Genomic DNA, 19,889 nt, shown 5'->3' with positions numbered 1-19,889 from the left:
ACTCACTATGGCTTCAAGTCCAGCCTGGGCTACATAGAAAGACCTCTCAAAAAACCTGTGTGTGTGTATGTGTGTGTGTGTGTGTGTGTGTGTGTGTGCATGCACAATTTTAACAGGAAGATAACATAGCTTGCATGTCGTGCCACTTGCCATTTTGTTTTCCTAAATGGTATTTGTCAATCATTCTTTTTAAATGGCAGCAGTTTCAGGGTCTCTATGTTACGACAGCAAAGAAATGAAAGTGTACAGATCCTTACTATTTCTTCTTCCACTTAGATATATGGTAGATGCCTCACATAAGGTTTTGTCTACATACAGCAAATAAATGTAACGCAAAGAATATGCATACCAGGAAACAGTTTGCATGTACCTGTCTAGGTGATGTTCAATAATGAACCAACTTTTTTCTTTTTTTATTTTATTCATATGTGCATACAATGTTTGAGTCATTTATCCCCCCTTCACCTTGCCCCCTTCCTTACCCCCATCACCTCCCTCTCCCCTCCTTACCCCTCACTACCAGGCAGAAACTATTTTGCTCTTATCTGTTGTTTTATTGAAGAGAGAGTATAAGCAATAATAGGAAGGACCAAGGGTTTTTGCTAGTTGAGATAAGGATAGCTAAACAGGGAGTTGACTCGCATTGCTTTCCTGTGCATGTGTGTTACCTTCTAGGTTAATTCTTCTTGATCTAACCTTTTCTCTAGTTCCTGGTTCCCTTCTCCTGTTGGCCTCAGTTGCTTTAAAGTATCTGCTTTAGTTTTTGTGCATTGAGGGTAACAAATGCTATCTAGTTTTTTAGGTGTCTCATCTATCCTCATACCTCCCTTGTGTGCTCTCGCTTTGTCATGTGATCAAAGTCCAATCCCCTTGTTGTTGCACTTAATCTAATGACTGCATATGAGGGAGAACATACGATTTTTGGTCTTTTGGGCCAGGCTAACCTCACTCAGAATGATGTTCTCCAATTCCATCCATTTACCTGCGAGTGATAACATTTCATTCTTCTTCATGGCTGCATAAAATTCCATTGTGTATAGATACCACATTTTCTTAATCCATTCGTCAGTAGTGGGGCATCTTGGCTGTTTCCATAACTTGGCTATTGTGAATAGTGCTGCAATAAACATGTGTGTGCAGGTGCCTCTGGAGTAACCTGTGTCACATTCTTTTGGGTATATCCGTAAGAGTGGTATTGCTGGATCATATGGTAGATCAATGTTTAGATTTTTAAGAAGCTTCCAAATTGTTTTCCAGAGTGGTTGTACTAGTTTACATTCCCACCAGCAGTGTAAGAGGGTCCCTTTTTCCCCACATCCTTGCCAATGAACTAATTTTTAAAAGGTTAAACTTGTCTAATTAGTTTCTAAAGCTTATTGCCTTTTTATTAAAAATATCCAATAGCAACTTCCTAGGTAAAAATAGTAAATAAGACACATTGTTTTTTAGAGAGATCACCCTCTCTAAGCTACAAAAAGGTGTGTATTTCATAGTTGTTAAGGAAGACTTGCCCATTCCCTCTCGGTATCCTTCCTTCCAAAACAACTTAAATAAATGCAATTTGCTCCATTCCTCAGAGCAGGACCTAGAGACCATTGTATCTTCTCTAGTAACTGAAGTGGCTGAACATTCCAATGTGCTCAGGGTTTTCCAGGGTTTAGCACCAACAGTCCCCTGTCTCCTGGGACACTCAGTTCCCAGACAAACCAGAATGCTGGTCACCTTAAGACAAGTGGCTTGCCTCGGAAAGATTGTCACATCTTACTCTTGCATGGAGATTCAGATGGTTAAGTACTTACATTTTTTAAAAAAGACATTGCAAATCTTCATTCCTTTCCCTTTCTTTATTCCTGGCTATTGTAGTTCTTTGACCCATTGATGAGTTAGGAGCATGCTTTTCATTTTGGCTATTTTAATTTTCCTGAAAGAGCTTATCCTGAATATGGGCCTCCTGTGCTTGCATTTTTTGAGACTTTGTTTTGACTACCCTGTTCACTACTTAGTTACTTTAGCAGCCGCATCATTTCCTCTTATTTCAGCTGAAAAAAATGTCTCACCCTAGGATGTCAGAGGTTTTGGTTATGTCAGTACTTTCAAAACAGCTCCATATTACCCTTAGCCTGAACTGTCACAAAGGTTGTGATAGCACTGAGTGGGTAATTGTTTCCTGCCTGGGACTTTTGCTGATCAGACAGCTCTCTGAATCCCTATTGACTCTGTGGGCCTCACATACTGCATAGTAAGGAGCTCATTAGACATGAGCATTTAAATTTATTTTTAAAAATTGGCAAAGCTGATTTGCATAATCTATTGGCTTGCTTCTCTTTGAGTTTCTTGTATAATTTAAAAAAAAAATCCCCTTATACTGACTTTCTAGCACTCTGTTCTATTTAGCTGTGTTATTTCCTAAACAGTTAAAGAGAAATTGTCACAGATATATTGGCTGTGAAATTCTTCCTAGTTGAAAATCAGATGCATATGTCAGTGTTCATTCAGAAGCTGAAATTTGCTTTTCTCTGTGCCTTTGAAAGCCTAAACACAATTTCAAATCATCTTTTACCATGTAGCTGTCTTTTAGCAGTGTAAAAGCATAGTCTTCAAGAAATATTTGACTTAGGCAAATAGCCATGGCTGATGTATACAAATTGTATCCATTGGCAAAGAGAATTTATTAAAATTCTTTCTAATTAATATGGTTTATGTGCTTTCTATACAAGAATGAATATAGACTTTTTAAACCTGTTGAAATCATGATAAGAAGGGGACCAAAGTAGAAAGGAGAAAACTAGACCAGATGAACCAATTCAGGTTACAATACATATGTACATGATAATGTCACAAGGATATTCCCTCTATAGCTATCTTATCTAAATAAAAGTGTCTTTTTTCGAAAACAGAGAATAGGAAGGTAAAGCAGGTCCTGTCTGGGGATTGGCACAGGTGGGAGGGGGGAGGATATAAGAAAAGGGTGTAGGAAACTGAGTATGGTGGAAATATGTACTTGTGTATGAAAATAGAAAAAGGAGACCTGTTAAACTATTCCAGGAATGGGAGGAGAGGGGATAAAGAATAATGATGGAGGAGGTGAGTTCAACTATGATCCATTGTAAGAACTTTTGTAAATGTCATAATGTACCCCCAGTACAATAGCAACAAATAAATAAATAAACAAATAAAATTCCTTTTAATTAAATATGTGTTGAATTGTGGCTATAATAGTGACAATGTAACACACAGAACAGCAAATAGATATAAACCTCACTCCATTAGCATTTGATCTTTGCTTTGATCTTTCCTTTTTGTCTGTTTTCTTTGCTGTTTTTATTTTTGTTTTCATTAGCATATATTAATTGTATAACTTCTTAGGGTTTGCTGAAGTATTTCCATACATACGTTTGTCTTGCATTGAGCATGTCCATGCACCCTTCTGCTGCCCAGAACCTGGCCCCTCTTCCCCCTCTTTCCCACCCTTTCTGTTTCTAAAAGTCCCTCCTAATGTCTCTCTGTCCAATCCCCCTTACCCTTCTCCATCTCTAGTGTCCACTATTCCGTTCTGTACTTACAACATGTGGTATTTGCCTTTCTGGGTCTGGTTTGTTTCCCTCAAATAGTGTTCTCTGACTCCATCCATGTTGCTGCCAATGACAGAGTTCATTCTTGTTATGACTAAGTTGTATTCCATTTTGTAAATATACCATATTTTCTTCATCTACTTATCTGCTGAAGGGCATCCAGGTTTGTTCTGTATTTTGGCTATTGTGAATAGTGCTACAAGAAACATGGGAATACAAGTATCTTTTTGGTATAAAGATTTCATCTCCTTTGGGTATATATCCAGAAGAGGAATTGCTGGATCATATGGTGGTTCTATTTTTAGAGTTTTTTTTAGTAATCTTCATACTGTTTTCCATAATGGCTATACTGATTTACATTCCAACCTATAGTGTACAAGAGTTCCCATCCTCACCAGCATTTATTCCTTGTCTTTTTGATAATAACCATACTAACTGGGGCGAAATGATGTCTTATTGTGATTTTTATTTGTATTTCTCTGATGATTAGTGAAATTGAGCATTTTTTTCTTTTTTTTGGCTATTTGTATGTCTTTTAAGAAGTACCTGTTTAGTTTTTTTAGCCCACTTCTTTCCTTTCCTTTCCTTTTTCCTTTTCTTTTATTTCTTTCCTTTTTCCTTTCCTTTCTCCTTTTTCCTTTCCTCTTGTCCTTCCTTTCCCTTCCCTCTTCCTTCCTTCTCCTTCCTTTCCCTTCTGCTTCCCTTCCCTCTCCTTCTCTCCCCTTCTTCTTCCTCTCCCCTTCCCCTTCCCTTCTGTCCCCTCATTTGTAAATGTACCATTTACAAAAAATTTTCTCCCATTCTGTAACTTTCTATTAATCCTGTTGATTACTGACTTTACTGTACAGAAACATCTGTGTTTGATGTTATACTATTTGTCTATTTTCACTTTTGTTGCCTGTGCATTTGAGGGCGTATCTAAAAATTCATTGCCTATACTGATGTTTTAAAATGTTTACCCTATGTTTTCTTGTATCAGTTTCATAATTTCAGGTTTAAGATTTGATCATTTTTAGTTTATTTTTGCATATGGTGAAAGGGAACTAATTTCACTTTTCTGCATATTCAATTTTGCCAGTGTCATTTATTAAAGAGACTGTCTTTTTATTATTATTATTATTGTTGTTGTTGTGCTGAGGGTACATTGTGGCATTTACAAATGTTCTTACAATATATCAAATACATCATAGTTGAATTCACCCCTCCATCATTCTCCTTTATCCTCTCCATCCCCATTCCTGGAATAGTTTCATCTTCACTGATATGTTCTTGGCCTTCCTTGGACTCTGTAGTCTTAGCTGTTATGGTCAGAACCCTTCCTGTCCAGTGATCCCTGAAGGATTCTTTAATGTGGCACTTTGTGAAAGCAAGAAAATGACTTGTTGGGACTAGCCAAACCCACACTATATAATGAGACCTATGTAATAAAACCTTACAGTGAACATAAACAAAGTGACACAAACAGCAGCTCTAAATCATGGGCAGTCTAGAACTTGTGAAACATGAGCCTGCAGGAGCTAGAGGGTCAGTGCCACTCAGTTTCCTCTTTCCTCTTCCTGAGTCATGAATGTCGGGCTGCTTTGGAAGATGTAGTTGTTCTTGTTACCCTCAAGTCAGCACAGCAATAACCCTGTCTATGTCAGAGCACTGTGGACTGTTCTCAGGTTCTGTATTTGTGACTATTGAAAGTTTAAATTCATGGAAGGGGACACTTTTTTTTTTTTTTGGTACTGGGGCTTGAACTCAGAGCCTACACCTTGAGCCACTCCACCATCCCTTTTTTATGATAGATTGTTCTGAGATAGAGTCCCATGAACTATTTCTCTGGGCTGGAGAACTGTGATCCTCCTGATATCTGCCTCCTGAGTAGCTAGGATTATAGGCGGGAACCACCAGCACCTGGCAAGAGAAGACTTTTGTTGGCAAGGGACAAGAAACTCCCTTGGGTTACTTTAGTGGAAAAGGAGATTTCTGGTAAGGACATAGTTAACCAAAGCTCTAGGAGCTATCTGTTTCCCCATCCCATGGGCCATATGGTCGGTCTCTTTCTTCCATTGTGGCTTTGCTTCTCTTTCTTTCATTTTCTTTCCTCTGCAGATTGAATTGTTGACTTACTCATAATTTCCCCATCCTTATAAATTCAGTTTTCGCAAGTCTCTCTAGGCTTGCTAAATCCAGAACTTTAAGCTTTAACTTCAAACAATAATTGGTTCAGTGTCTGTATTGCTCTGAGTTAAAGTTCCAGTGTGGTGTGGATTACTGTGGATTTTAATATTCATCTCTCCAATCAGAACATATGCTTCTGGAACATATGATGACGTCTGTTTTCTTTGTCACTATATACCCTCAGTACCTGGCATGAAATAGGTACTGAATAAATATTCTATGAATGAATGAATGATGCAAAAATCCCTCAGAAATTCTATTGATAAATGTTCTTAGAGGGGCATATTTCTACATAAGTCTCAAACACAACTCACTTGCACTGAAGTCACTTTTGATTTTGTTACTGCTGCTCCAAGGACCTTTAAACATTCCAGTATAGGGTCAAATGTTTCAGTAAAGATTGATGTACTGGAACATTTAAATTGTAGGTTGGGGGTGAAGCTCAGTGGGAGAGCATGTGCTTAGCATGCCTGAGCTCCCGGGTTCAATCTGCAGCACCAAAAATAAATAAACAGTAAATATTTGAGGGGAGAGAGTTTCCATGGTGACTTCTCTTTCAAGGAGCCCTTGTTCTAAGCAACAAAGAGAATAAGACACCACTGATTCCCTGTCTTCCAGTTGCCACTAATCCTCACTCCATCCAGAAATGCCAGTGCTGATGGCACTAGTCATGGATTTGATTCATTACTGGGAAGTTCTTATTTTGGTAAAATGAGCTCATAAAAGCAGGTGGATGGTGGTGGAGGTGGTGGAAGAGGGAAAGTATTTTAATCCAACTACTGAAAATTAGATCCACCACCACTCACCTGCTTTTAAGACCTGTGGACTGGTTTTTCTCTTTGTGAGGTGCCAAGGTGTTCATCCCTCCAAGGAGTCTACGTATATCATTCTTGTGTTCCCAGCCACACTGTCCCTCTGGGACTGAAAAACAGTTTCCTAATTACAGGATAGATGTTGTGCAAAGTCCTTACTGACAGAACCATGGACACTGCCATGGACACTGGATGCTTCTTATGTGACCCTTTCCCCGAGTTAAACACTCCTGTTCTTTTTTTAACCATTTCACAAAACAGTCTTATGGTGGCAGCAATTACTTGTACTGTGGTTTTCTAGTATTAATCCTAAACTTTCTTTCCTTGCTGTTTTATCATGAGATAGATAAATCCACTTTCACAAGCATTCTGAAAATTATCCAAATGATGTAAGCAATGTTATTCCCTTCAACATAGTTACGTTGGCAGATGAAATGTTTATTCCAACGATATGTCATTGACTAAGCTTTTTTTTTTTTTCTGGTGGTGGTACTGGTTATTGAACTCAAGGCTTTGAGCTTGCTAAGCTAGTGCTCTACCACTGGAGCCCCAGTCCTGCCCCAAACATTTTTAAACTCCTCTTTCAGTGCAATTATCTTGTTTCTTTAGTATCCTGAAGTGAGTAGAATTTAGCTGTATCAGAATAAATGGGCAAAAATGTGAACACATATATTTTCACTATATTTTTATCTACAAGGCTTTCCTAGTTAGCCTCACCTTTTTCTTTCTACATAATGAAAAAGTTAATGAGCACTATTATTTTTATGTAAATATCTACATTTGCACATGAATAACTGCAACCCTTCACTTGACTTTTACTTTAGAAACTGCCAATTTAGCTCCTCAAATTTGATATTAACTACAAGATGTGAGGAATGCTATTATCTGCCTTAAAAGTGGAATTTTTAGTTTCATTGCCTAAATCCTAAAGTGGAAATAAAATGGATTTTCTTTCCTGTCATCTCCAGGAAATGTTTGATGTAATACTGGATGAGAATCAGCTTGAGGATGCTTGTGAACACCTGGGAGAGTACCTTGAGGCATACTGGCGTGCCACCCACACAACCAGTAGCACCCCCATGACCCCACTGCTGGGGAGGAATTTGGGCTCCACAGCACTCTCACCATATCCCACAGCAATTTCTGGGTTACAGGTATTGTCATTTTTTCACTGATAACTTTTACAACCATCCTTTACTTTTTTGAATTCTGTAGAGAACTTGATTAAGTTGGAGACTAGGGTTATTCTTAATCTGAAGAGGAACTATAGGAGTACATTAAAACAAATCTGAATGCTATCTATCCATGATCTATCCTAGAGAAAGCCATCCAGAAAGTGACCCTATAATGAACTTTACTTAGATAAATGAGTCCCTGGTAGAGTTAATGCCTCCTCAGCGCAACTTTCCATGACTTCTACATGACACTTCTTCAGAATTATATGACTGAAAATATCAGACACTGTGCCTAAGTAAGATATTTTGTGACAGATAGGGCTTTTGGCTGTCCTTAACTACTCTTGCCCCATAGACTGCTGGACCTGCCCTGCATCTTGCACAAGACAAAATGAGTAGAGCTGCTCCTTTTGGAAATGGTGACAGATCCCTGAGTTTTCTTAGGTATATGAAGGGCCCACTTAGGTCACTTGCTATGCCAAGTGTCATTTAGGGAAATGAGACAAGCATGGGTCAGGAAGTTCTCTCTTCTACTGCTCTGGTGCTTTTCTGAAAACTAATGTAAGGACCCAGAGGCATTAAAATACAAAATGATTCTTGCCTTTCTTCGTTAATTACTATTTACCATTTATCAAGCAGCTGCTGGAATGTATCCAAACCCCCAGCTAACTAAGGAGCATGTAGTCAGTTGAGCACTCTTGCATAACTAGTTTTGTCTTAATGGGTTACAATGATAGTTATAATTAAAGATCTTGTAGAGTTAACTCGGAGATAAATGGCACTCTGTAATACTATTATAACTGTATTTCTTTGCTGCAAAGTTGTATCAATATAAATGAATTTCTTTTGTGCCTGGAAATGTGCTATTGTAATGTGTAGTACATATTGCATGCGCTAGGACTGTTTCTTGCCTTGTTTCCCTTCTTGTGGACTGAACTAAGTACAGCATTTCCATTGACTAATCTAGGTTGGCTCTGAATCCACACACGAAGCAGTAAGCTACTGTGATATAGGAATAAATATGATATTGTATTTTGTTTATGAGTGCAACATCTTGATACAGCACCCATAAGATATCTACCTACAGTAGTTCTTCCAGTTTCATTAATGAGTTAACATAGTACCCTTTATCTTGTGGCCTGTTTCTCCCAGTAACTATAGGCACTTAATTGTTAGGTAGCTGGCTGAAGTTAATGGCATGGTATAATTTGTAGAAGATTTACCTGGGCCCATGGTTGTGTCTTTCTAATAGGGAGAAAAAAATGCCCAGTAACATTTTCTCAGCCATTGAATAAGTGTCTTAATATTAATTTCAACTATAATATTGGAAGAATTTAGTTTGTATCTGAAGATTATTTTCACAGGCCATTTAAGTTAAGGAAACAAGATTTAGAAAAGCATCAGTGAGCTGGCTTCGTAATACTGTATACTCCTTTAGAAACAATATTGCTGCCAGCCTAACATTTATGTGAGATGCAACAACAAACACGTTATGTTATGGACAGCTACAAATAATAATTTTGTTAAAATACTTTAGAAGGTTTAAAGACTATTCAGCTAGATCAAGATGAAGTGGGTGACTCTAAGAGGAGAAATATTTTATCAATTCGTGAGTTGAATAAAATAATAGGAGTTATCCCGAACTTTATTTTCCAGTAGTAATCCTCATTTTTATAATTGAAGTGAAATTATTTAATCTTCCTAAATACATCAAGTTCCGTTTAACAGTCACCTTTCAATTCCATATTTTAATAGGACGCATCATCATGCAGCATATGTAATTAAATTCATAAACTAGCAACACTGTGGCATCTCTGTGTTGTGTCCCAAATAAATAAGCTCAGATATTTTGGGCAGACCATTTGTGCATCAGAATGCTTTATTAAGTCAAATATTTAGTATCTCATTGTTCCGAGACCTGTTACTATACATCCATTTGCATGTTTGGATAAATGAAGCTGATATTATTTAATCAATGAACTATCTGATATCTTTAGAGTCAGCGAATGAGGCACAGCAACCACTCCACAGAGAACTCTCCAATTGAAAGACGAAGTCTAATGACCTCCGATGAAAATTATCACAATGAGAGGGCTCGGAAGAGTAGGAACCGCTTGTCTTCCAGTTCTCAGCATAGCCGAGATCATTACCCTCTTGTGGAAGAAGATTACCCTGACTCATACCAGGACACTTACAAACCCCATAGGAACCGAGGCTCGCCTGGGGGATACAGCCATGACTCCCGACATAGGCTTTGAGGCTGGCAAAACAACAACAAAAAATATTCATCTGTTGACAATTTGCCATAGCACTGCTAGGATAAACCAGTCATCTTAACGTGGCAAGCACAGCACAGTACTTACTGTGCTTATGGGCTGCTGTCATTTGATGCTAAGTATGGGCAAACACAAAAAAAGTACATTATGCCCTGGGATCTAGATAAATACTACATGCCCAGTCATATAGATATTTTTAAGTGCAACATTTACATGATAACAGTACCTTTTGTTTTCTTCATAGATTTAGACACATCAATTTGTAATTTAGGGTACTTATCAAGACACATATAAAATAATTTCCCATGCTGGAAATTCCAAATGACCAGTTCCAGTTGGAACCAATTTATAAACCAATTCCTGTTGGAATTTGGGTGAATTGACTAGGAAGTCTACTTAAGCATGTTGCAATCAATTGAAAATTTGGAAAAAAAAAAAAAAAACCTAAATAATGAGAAGATCAAAATACCAATAGAAGCCAAAAACAGCTATGGTGTTTATTTGCTGGAAGCTAAATTTACACTTAAAGTTGGAATGTGTAAACATTTTAATATATGTTAATTTTGCCAGAATGGCTTTTCAAACTTACCAAATGTATTGATAGTGCCAAAAAAAAAAAAAAAATCTCAGAAATCTTAATGCAGAAATTCTAGTCTCCTCAGATTTTAGTATTTTTATTTCTTTTCTGGTGTAGCTGTTATATTTAAAGTGTTTTGCTTTCTATGCAGTCGGTATTGTTAGCTTGTTTGAAATTGTTGGCAAAAAAAAAAGAAAAAGAAAAAAACATCCTCAAAAAATCTGCAGCAATGTGAGAGAATAGTACAGAGAAGCTCAACCACAGCTGGTTATGTGAAATGAGAAGCAAGGTGTTGTTTCTTCTTTAATCAATCTAAGCACATCTACATTCATCTGGGGATCTGAAATCAGATAGTGAGGATGTAGAGATCCTCCTGAGTGCAAAGCTAAACATCTCCAGATGGGAGGCCATCCATCCTGCTTAACACAAACACTGGTCAATGTTTCCTGCCAGCACAATTTAGTATCTTTCCATTGCTTCATTCAGTGTCTGTCGTGAATATCTGAGCGTCTAGCCCTTCACCAACTTTTTAAAACATGCTAACGATTTTTGTTTTCCATGGTCACATTCAAATTAGATATGAAAAGTTATTTTTGTAGCAAGACTAATTAGAAAAAGTTAAAAACAAATGATGAATTTAAAATCTTGCAGTAAAAAATAGAGTATAGATTCAGAATATATTTGTTCACTGAAATTGTAGCATTTTGATGCAGAAAATTAAAAATATATTGGAGATGGAGCTGCCTTATTTCTGGTGAACATACATCATCATTTTTTAATTATTTAGTTTTTCCAGTGACTATAATTATGGAATTGGTTACCTGTGTCTTAGATTACCAAGGAAGACCTAGATTCACGATGATCCAAGAGATTGTTGAAATTGATCCTTTTATACAAGACACAAATGTCCTTACGATTCTTGTTTCTAAAATTCCATAATACATGCATTTTCCAAAACCCCAGTAGAACCTATGCATAAAAGTCCTTTTCTGCCGGCACACGTCACACATGGAGCCTATTTTTGAAAATAAGAATTATTAATTTTATGTTATCATATTTTTCCCCAAGTTTTTCAATATTCATTCTCTCAAAGCATGTGCCGGTTCAGTAATTTTCCTGATCAAGAGAGTAAGTTTCATATTCTTGATTAGTTATGCATACCTTAAACTTCAGTACAGCCTCACTCTGTGCCCTCCCCTCTTGTTCACTGTGTGTATCCCGTTATGAATCTGTTTAGCTGATAATGAGGATGCCTGTAATTCTGTAAGTCATCTCCGACATTGGACACAATGAAACATGGGCTTAGCAAAATTTAAAAGTTAACTTGTGATACTGGCTTGTGAATTCTTTTGTCATCTAGTGAAGCTTGAAAAACTTTCAGTTAAGACATTTAACAGAGCTGTATCCATTAGGCTCTTTAACCAACATATAACCTGCCATTTCTAAATATTTTGTTAGAACACAGGAACATTTCCAGCAAACAAAACTATATTTATTACATGTACAGCACATATTTGCATGAGAAAGAAAACATTAGCCAAAACATTTTTCTATATGCTTTACTGGTTTCTTGTTTGTGTGCATTAAAGTATTTAATTGCAAAGAGTGCACCGAGATGTATAAATTTAGACTAGACACCTGTTCAGCTTTTTCTGTAGTAGCATTAGCAATTTGGTCATTTAACTACTTTAAGATATTTACATTTTATGGCAGGTAGCTGTAACAGCATTTACATATATTTCCTAGACAGTGAGATTTCCATTTCTTTCAAGTTAAAAAAAAATCACTTATTTTTAAAGCCTCTCAAGTCTTGTTTCTATTCTTCCATATCATGCTGATAATGAGGGAGGCCCATTCAATCTGTGCATAAAACCAGTCCATCATTTTCCACCAAATGTCCATGCCTGTTTTGCTTTGCATTCTTATTCAGAAGCTAACAATCTTGGAAAGGGTATAATGTACATTTTCTGGATGGATTTATTGAAAATTTCACTTTAACTTGGGATATTTTTCGCTTTCCTTCTGTAATAAGTTTATCTTCTTCAAAAGAATAAGAGATATGCATCTTCCTTTTTTAAAGTTAGGGTTTATTTTGTAAATGATTCTGAAATCCAGATATATTCTAAATAAAAAGTTTTATTTTTGCCAAGCACACCAAGCACCTTTGGAAATACATATTCCAGAAATATTTTATTTTAAATTCAGTTCCTTTAAAAAAAAAAGCAAATAATTATAAGCAGGAGAAATGAGTCATATAATATTTTAAATCTGTTACTTGAGTATACACCACATATTAGAATTCTATAATTTCAGTCAGAAGACATGTAATAATGTGGACTCGTGATTGTGTGGACATGTAGTCTTGCAAAGGAAAGGAATGCAATTTGTCAATCCTGACATTAATTCTCAAGGCTGTAACATGACTCCAATATTATAATCAACAATGTTATCTTGTTTACCCCAGTATGTAAAGCAACACTTAGACATGTTTATAAATGACTGATTCTCTCTTATCTTTATATAGTTCTACTGGAAAAAAGATTGGAATTGTTAACAATTCAGACTAATGGTCTTTCTAATTAGAGAGTCTTAATTTTGTGACTATACAAGTCATTGCATTTTGTCCTTAATGAAATGAATTTTTTAAATGTGAAACATATTCTGAGATAATTATTTGTTCCCTTGAGTAATTTGTTATTTACTCGAATTATTATTGTTGTTCTTTGCAAAATGTATTTTTGGAATGTTAACCTCTTTTCATACCTGCATACTTGAACTTGTCTTTTGTGTGGGGCCTTAAAATTCATAATAGAAAGTAGGGGCATTGAAAGGGAGTGAGAGAAGGAAATTGTAGCAAAAGATGATGTAGAAAATTAAACTCTATAAATGAACATATCACAAAATGTGATGACCCAAGATGCCAGTTAAGAATGTTTCTAGGCAACCTTGATTTGCATGGTAGTATATTTTCTTAGTTATATAATTTTATTTTGATATTTGCTAAAAAACAAAACAACATATGCCACTATACAAATTGCCCTACATATGGATATTTATTCTACCTCTTCTCTAGAGAAGACAGTCTTTCTTTACACGGAAAAGTACTTGTCAAGGACTAGTGATGAAACGCTTACTATTACTGCTAACCTTGCTGCAGAGCTAAATGTATACAGTGTTAAAAATATGCCTTCCCTTTAGATCTTAAACCGTTTCCCCAATGCCCTTGTCACCCTTTCATTTCTTCCATGTTAGTGAAGTTTTCTTTTAATTGATTCATAATTTAACATGAGGCATGGGTAATTTAACAAATAAGTCTTCATAGGGAACAAAATAAATTGCAACAGAATTACTTTGAGTGCAGTGTGTTATAATATCTATCTCTAAGTCTAAAAAAAAGAGTAATTCCAGAGACTTGATGTTTCAATGCAGCTGGTTTGCAAATTCAAATTTAATTGGTCCTTAATTTCTTATGGACACCAAGAGCATGACTTAGCCACTCACTGGGTAAGGATATGCTTCATCCTGGACTCCAGTGTAATTGGAACAAACCTCATATCAATGTTTCAAATAAATGTTTATGTATCCCTTATTCCTTTTATATTTCTGCCTTTGTCTTTTATGACAATGTTGCATGTTGGTTCTTTTCTTTTTAATTATATAAAACTCATCCTTGAATGATTATATGAATGAACACTTCATAGGAAATTCTGTAATAAAATCTGTTTCATTGGTTTCTTATGTCTTTAAATTATGTCAATACTATAACTGTGAACTAGTTTACTTATTCCAGTCAGGTCTATGTGGCAGAGAGCAGTCCTCCTTTTTTTAATGATAGTCATCATTGAACCAATCAATGTAACTTTTTTCTTGTTGAGCTAAGCAATTAAGTTAGTCAGAATTGTAAAATTGGTTCATATGGGCAGACAGATCTACAGCATTCAAAAATAACTTTTTAAAGTTTTTTTTTATTTAAAAGGTCTTTATCCACTGAAATATGTCCTCTGATAGCAACTGTTCTATCTGTGTGTGGATATTTTAATCCCAAATGCTGCATGTAATTGAGGTGTATTATGAGATTAGAAAGTATCTCGTCAGATAATCTTAATTAAGGGCTGTAACTCCCACTTTGCCATAAAAAACATATAAGTAAGAGTGAACAGCACTGAGTTTGGTTTCATGTGAAACTTTCTTTTATTTCTATTGATGGATGTAAAATGTTTGCAGAAAGATGGTAGAAAATGTTACTTATGAATTTATCGTGGTTTGGGGAATGCACTGATACTTTCTCATTTGAAAATTATAAAGAATTAAAATGAAACCTAACTAAGAACCAAAAGTGACTGGCCTCTAGCTTTTCAATATTTTGTAAGTATTCTTCGTTATGTTTTGAACACTTAACTTTCTCCACAAATGGCTGTGTCTGTATTTATGTAGGGGCCTCTCTTGCCCTGTCTGCATGCTACTTTCACACACCGTTAAATGAAATCAGTGTGAATTCTGTATGCATAAGGGGTGTATTAAAAGATGCGCAATCATTTAAGCTATGTTGTTGCATACTATTTTTCATATGCCTTACAATATTTTCTGGGATGTTATTAAAATGAAAGCATTTTATTGCCAAAATAAATCTATGTTGTTATTACTTCTGCATTAGCAGTAGAAAAATAAATAATGTAGCAAAACTATATATTGTACAGAACAGAATTATAAAATATGTATATTTTGCCAATAATATGAAAATAGATTGAGGAGAAAGAAGCACATTTGTTATAGCACAAACTGAACAACAAAATCCACTGTTAAATTTGGCAGTCCTATTTTTTAAAGGTATATAGATTTGGTTCTATGTTTTATCAGGTTGATTTCATCTACCATCTTTTTTAACTTGCTGCTTGATACTTTTCCAGCAATTTATTTCATAGCCTTGCAATCTGTGGATGTAATTTCTTTTATTTTACCCCCTTACATAAAACTTATTAAATTTTATTTTGTGATAAGACTCATACTATATTTTCTGTATTTATTTCTTCTCCTTCAATAAACAACTAAAATGTCATCGCAAATGAGCTCAAAGGGCTCCTCTGAATTTTGGACTTGTTTGAAATTTCTTGTAGTTTTCAAGCGTCAAGTAAGAATGTCCCAAGAATAGAATATAGTTAGGGATTCTTTAATTTGTTCTGTGCTGGATACTATTTTGAAACATAAGTTAAAGTCATTCACTTTGTTTTTGAAGGGGTGGATGGGAATAAAAATGTAAAGTTATTATTATAAAACATACTAAAAATAAATATGGCCAAATGATGTAAAAAGATTTCCCCTGTTACTCTGGGGGCTGTTGCTATCCCAGGCTAATGCTGTATCTCCAGTGATTAAAGTGAGGGGGGGTACTTTTGCCAAATAACTTTTTTTCTTTCTTTAAATTTTAATTCTTTATTTTGATGATCTACTCCCTTTTATTTTTATTATATAGGTATGTGTAGCATTCTACAAGGCATGCTGGGTAAAATATACTATGCAAATGTGTACAGTGCTGCATGTTTTGTTCTCCCTCTGCTTTAGTGGCTCTAAAGAAAAAAATGTGGTGTTATTTTTGTGAACAAAGACATTTAACAAAGAAAATGCAGAGTGCATGCATACAGTATCCTAATTTCTATGGATTTGTTTTATGGAATTTAAATGTGTACAAAACAACTGCATTAATTTTTTTCTTTTATATAATAAATGCAAAAACACTGAAACCAGCGTTATACCTCTCCTTTATATTATTTAATATAAATGTTGAAGAAGTACTAGAAATAACTAAGAATATTCCTATATCTTTTATAGGAAAAATTCTTAACATTTATTCTTGAAAAAAGGATTCATTTAACTGAATATTACCTGAATACCCGTTACAAGTGATCATAAAAGGAACACTATATTATGAAAGAATTTGTAAGTTACACACACACACACATATACACAGGAAGTGGAATATACTGGGATAAATGTGTGAAATAGGATTGAAACAATTTAGAAACATACACTAGATCAACCTTATTGCTTTCAAGACACCCTAAATGATACTGTAGCAGTTACCAGAAGTTTCTAAAGCCATACCTCTGGGCTTGTAAGAATTCCATTCATGATATATAGATTATGACTTGACATTTTATTAACGAGTCAAATGTCTATCTATATCTTGATTGGAATTTGACTTTTCTCATTGCACTGTACGAGAAGTTCAAGGGAAATGTATACTTAATCATTATCACTGCAGTAGAATTATACAGGGACTTACTACAGCCAAGTTATTTCACAAACATTAACACATCTCTAACTACACTAGAAAACAGGCAAGGGCATAGACTATTAAACTGAACTACAAATGGGGAAAACAAAGCTCATCCTGACTTTTTCTTTAAAGTATTTTTATTTAAAATACATCTATTAAAAGCTTTTAAGCTAGGCAGTCTGAAACTTACAAAACAATATCTGGAATGCAGTAAGTCTTGACTAAATGAACAGTATCTCAGTTCCTGCAAGAGTATTATGTAAGGCCACCCCAATTAAAAGCACTTCAAAATCTGAAACCCCCAGCTGGAAGAATTACAATTGTCACTGCATCAAACAGCCATATGCCTGAAGTCACTTCTCTTGTTACAGGCACATTTCTATTAATAAGATAGACTGGAAAAAAAATCTTGATTGTCTTTTAATATTACATGCAGGTTAGCATAATGGTTAAAGTGTAGACTTTATCCATTCCCTAGACTCAAAACCTAGATCCGGCAATAACTATGAGCTTAGGAAAGTCACTTAACTTCCCTGTGCCTGGATCTCTCTGTAGAGTGATTTTGCTTTCCTATTACACTTTCCCATTTCCTTGAATGTACAGTAAGTTTTATTGGATTTATGACATTGTAAATTTTACATTGTTGATGACTTCAGCTTGTATTCCTTTATAGAATGTTGGACTTGTTCTGACAGGCAATTACAGATTATTTTGGCCCTCTCAAGGTTTGTTTTCAGACTCTTTTAGTATTGGCCTATAGGGATTACTCTTAGCTAACTTAGTTCCTCTTTGAAGGTCCTTGGGGTATCTACTGAAGTGTCCTATATATCAGTGAGTTCTCTCTGGCTGAACAGAACTAAAATGATTCCTGGCCCTTTGAAATAATTCTCTGGGAATGATTTGTTTTAGAGTCCTCTGGTACTTCCCCCTCCCTCTTCAGAAAATGTTATTAGCATGCTGCCTGGGGGTTCATACTACTGAAGTACAGAGTGAAATGCATCCAAAGACTCAACAGTCTGCTGTTCCAGTTTCTAGAGTTTTCCTGTGTCTTCCTTCTTTCAGTTACTCCACTTCACAAACTCTAGTGTTCTTTCTCCCTGCCCGCAACCCCCCCAACACTACCTCTGGGAAATCTGATGTGTGTTTTTTACCGTATGAGATTGCCCTACTCTTATCTGGCTTTCCACTCCCTCTGAAGTTGGCTGGGAATTGCTTCTAGAAAGGCAGAAAGTCCCAGCAATGGTATCACTCTTTTGTAAGAGATCATAGTCCAATGTCGTGTTTTCCAATCTGAAAACAGTCATTGCCTATGTTGTGTCCAGTGTTCTGTTTGTTGACAGTGGAGGGTAAATCCAAACCATCCTATTCTCTCATGTCTTGAAGCAGAGGTCTCTCTACTGACATTCTGCTCATCACTATAATCAGTAATAAATTAGTCCTTAAACGGTCTCAAAAGGAGCCTGTTTTCACAAATAGTTTCACATCACTCACTAAAAATTCTCAATTATGTGAGTTCCAGATTTATTTCACCCATGGATCATACGGTCAGCCAAGATTGTATTAGGTAAATTCATCACTTTTTCTTCTCTCTCTCTCTCTCTCTCTCTTTCTCTCTCTCATAGTTATAAAATATGAAGCCCTAACATCACAAGTTAATATCACTAATTAATATGGGTCAGACATAAATTTAATAACTTGACAGAGATGTGTGGGAATTTGCAAAATGTCTCAGTACTGTCAAAGCATTATCTACAATGTTCAAGAATGGAAATACTGAAGAGTTGATGCAAATTGGTTATGCAAACATATTGTTTTTTTAAAGTGCCTGCAGAGTATTAAGTAAATCCAGACATATAATCCACAAATTATTGTCGATTACTATAATGGCTTTCTATAACATTTTTAAAATGATGTATGTCTCTTCTAAAGTTTGGCTTTTTAACATAACTGCCAAAAGATGCCAAAGAAATTACTTTTCTATATATTGAGATAAGATAGTTTAGCACAAGGTGTATTTTTTTTCTTGATTTTGCTTAATTTCATTCAACCATTGGAGATGGGAGGGGCAAAGCACTTCAAAATGCCTTTTATAACTCCCAATTTTTTTTCATTCTCATTTTTTTTCTCTTTTTAGCAAAAAGTTGAGAATAGCAAGAATGGAGCTGTTTCTTCATTTTCTGTGTGTGGAAGAAAAGAAGTAAACAAACCCTAGTTTCTTTTTCCCACTTCTTTCCTTCATACGAGTCAGGATTAATTATCATAGTCATCAGGTGACCTAGAAGAAAGAAAGACCTCTGCTTTTCCATGTGTAAAACTGAGGCCTAGACATGTCAAGTAAGTTGCTCAGCTAAAACAAACACAAACATGGAAGCAGAGCTCGGATTATCAAGCAACCTAATGATTCACTTACATGGCAGTTTTCAACTAAATGTCCCACCATGGACGGCGTGGCTGCATGGCTGCATATAGCATGCCACTTGCACAGTATGGGACGCAGCTGTTCAAAGTGTACAAGCAAGAAGACTAGAAGAACAGAGATCGTTTGACCGTGTATTTTTAGGAAGGTGACTCTTCAAATGAGAGTTATAGCTGGAAAAGACATTTGGGGTGCTATTGGGTGAACAAGTGGTATCTGTTTTAGACTCTCCTGCTCAGTTTTTGTAGTCACTGAAGGTTTGTAAACAAACCTTCGCTCTTGGCAAGACTGAAGTGAGAGCGGAGGGAGATTGGAGAGGGAGGACCCTGCAAGCCAGTCACAAGACTGCAGAGTGCCCAGATAAGACCACTGACTTCAGCTAGGTGTCAAGGGACACCAGGCTCCACAGAGAAAGACTTTAAGCTTCCCTCAAAGACTCTTCTGGAAGTTGAATCATCACGCCAAGACGTGGGACTTTCAGAGGTGTGTGTGCAGGGTTGGAGATGGGCACAGTTACATATTTGTATCATGGTTCTTGGAAGAATATTCAGAGAGAAAATAAAAAGTCGGCAGGGACAACACCCGCAGCCTTAATCTGCAAGCCCAGCCCACCGCCTGGGA

At 36.0% G+C, this 19,889-nt stretch overlaps 1 protein-coding gene across 8 annotated transcripts in view; it reads left to right on the top strand.

Moving 5' to 3' along the window:
* Positions 1–16,319, top strand: part of Cacnb4 (calcium voltage-gated channel auxiliary subunit beta 4) — a 257,548-nt gene extending 241,229 nt beyond the window's left edge. For all 8 annotated transcript variants that reach the window (XM_074070785.1, XM_074070786.1, XM_074070789.1 and 5 more), the window contains 2 exons: positions 7,519–7,704; positions 9,723–16,319. In XM_074070785.1, the coding sequence (XP_073926886.1) occupies positions 7,519–7,704; positions 9,723–9,983 (447 nt within the window). In that variant the 3' untranslated portion in view covers positions 9,984–16,319. The remainder of the gene's footprint in view (positions 1–7,518; positions 7,705–9,722) is intronic.
* Positions 16,320–19,889: the final 3,570 nt, after the last annotated feature.

This window comes from Castor canadensis, chromosome 4 (genome assembly GCF_047511655.1).
Source record: "Castor canadensis chromosome 4, mCasCan1.hap1v2, whole genome shotgun sequence".
NCBI classification, from domain to species: Eukaryota; Metazoa; Chordata; class Mammalia; order Rodentia; family Castoridae; genus Castor; species Castor canadensis.
The sequence above is the reverse complement of the archived record's forward strand: the minus strand, read 5'-3'. Positions and strand labels throughout refer to the sequence as shown.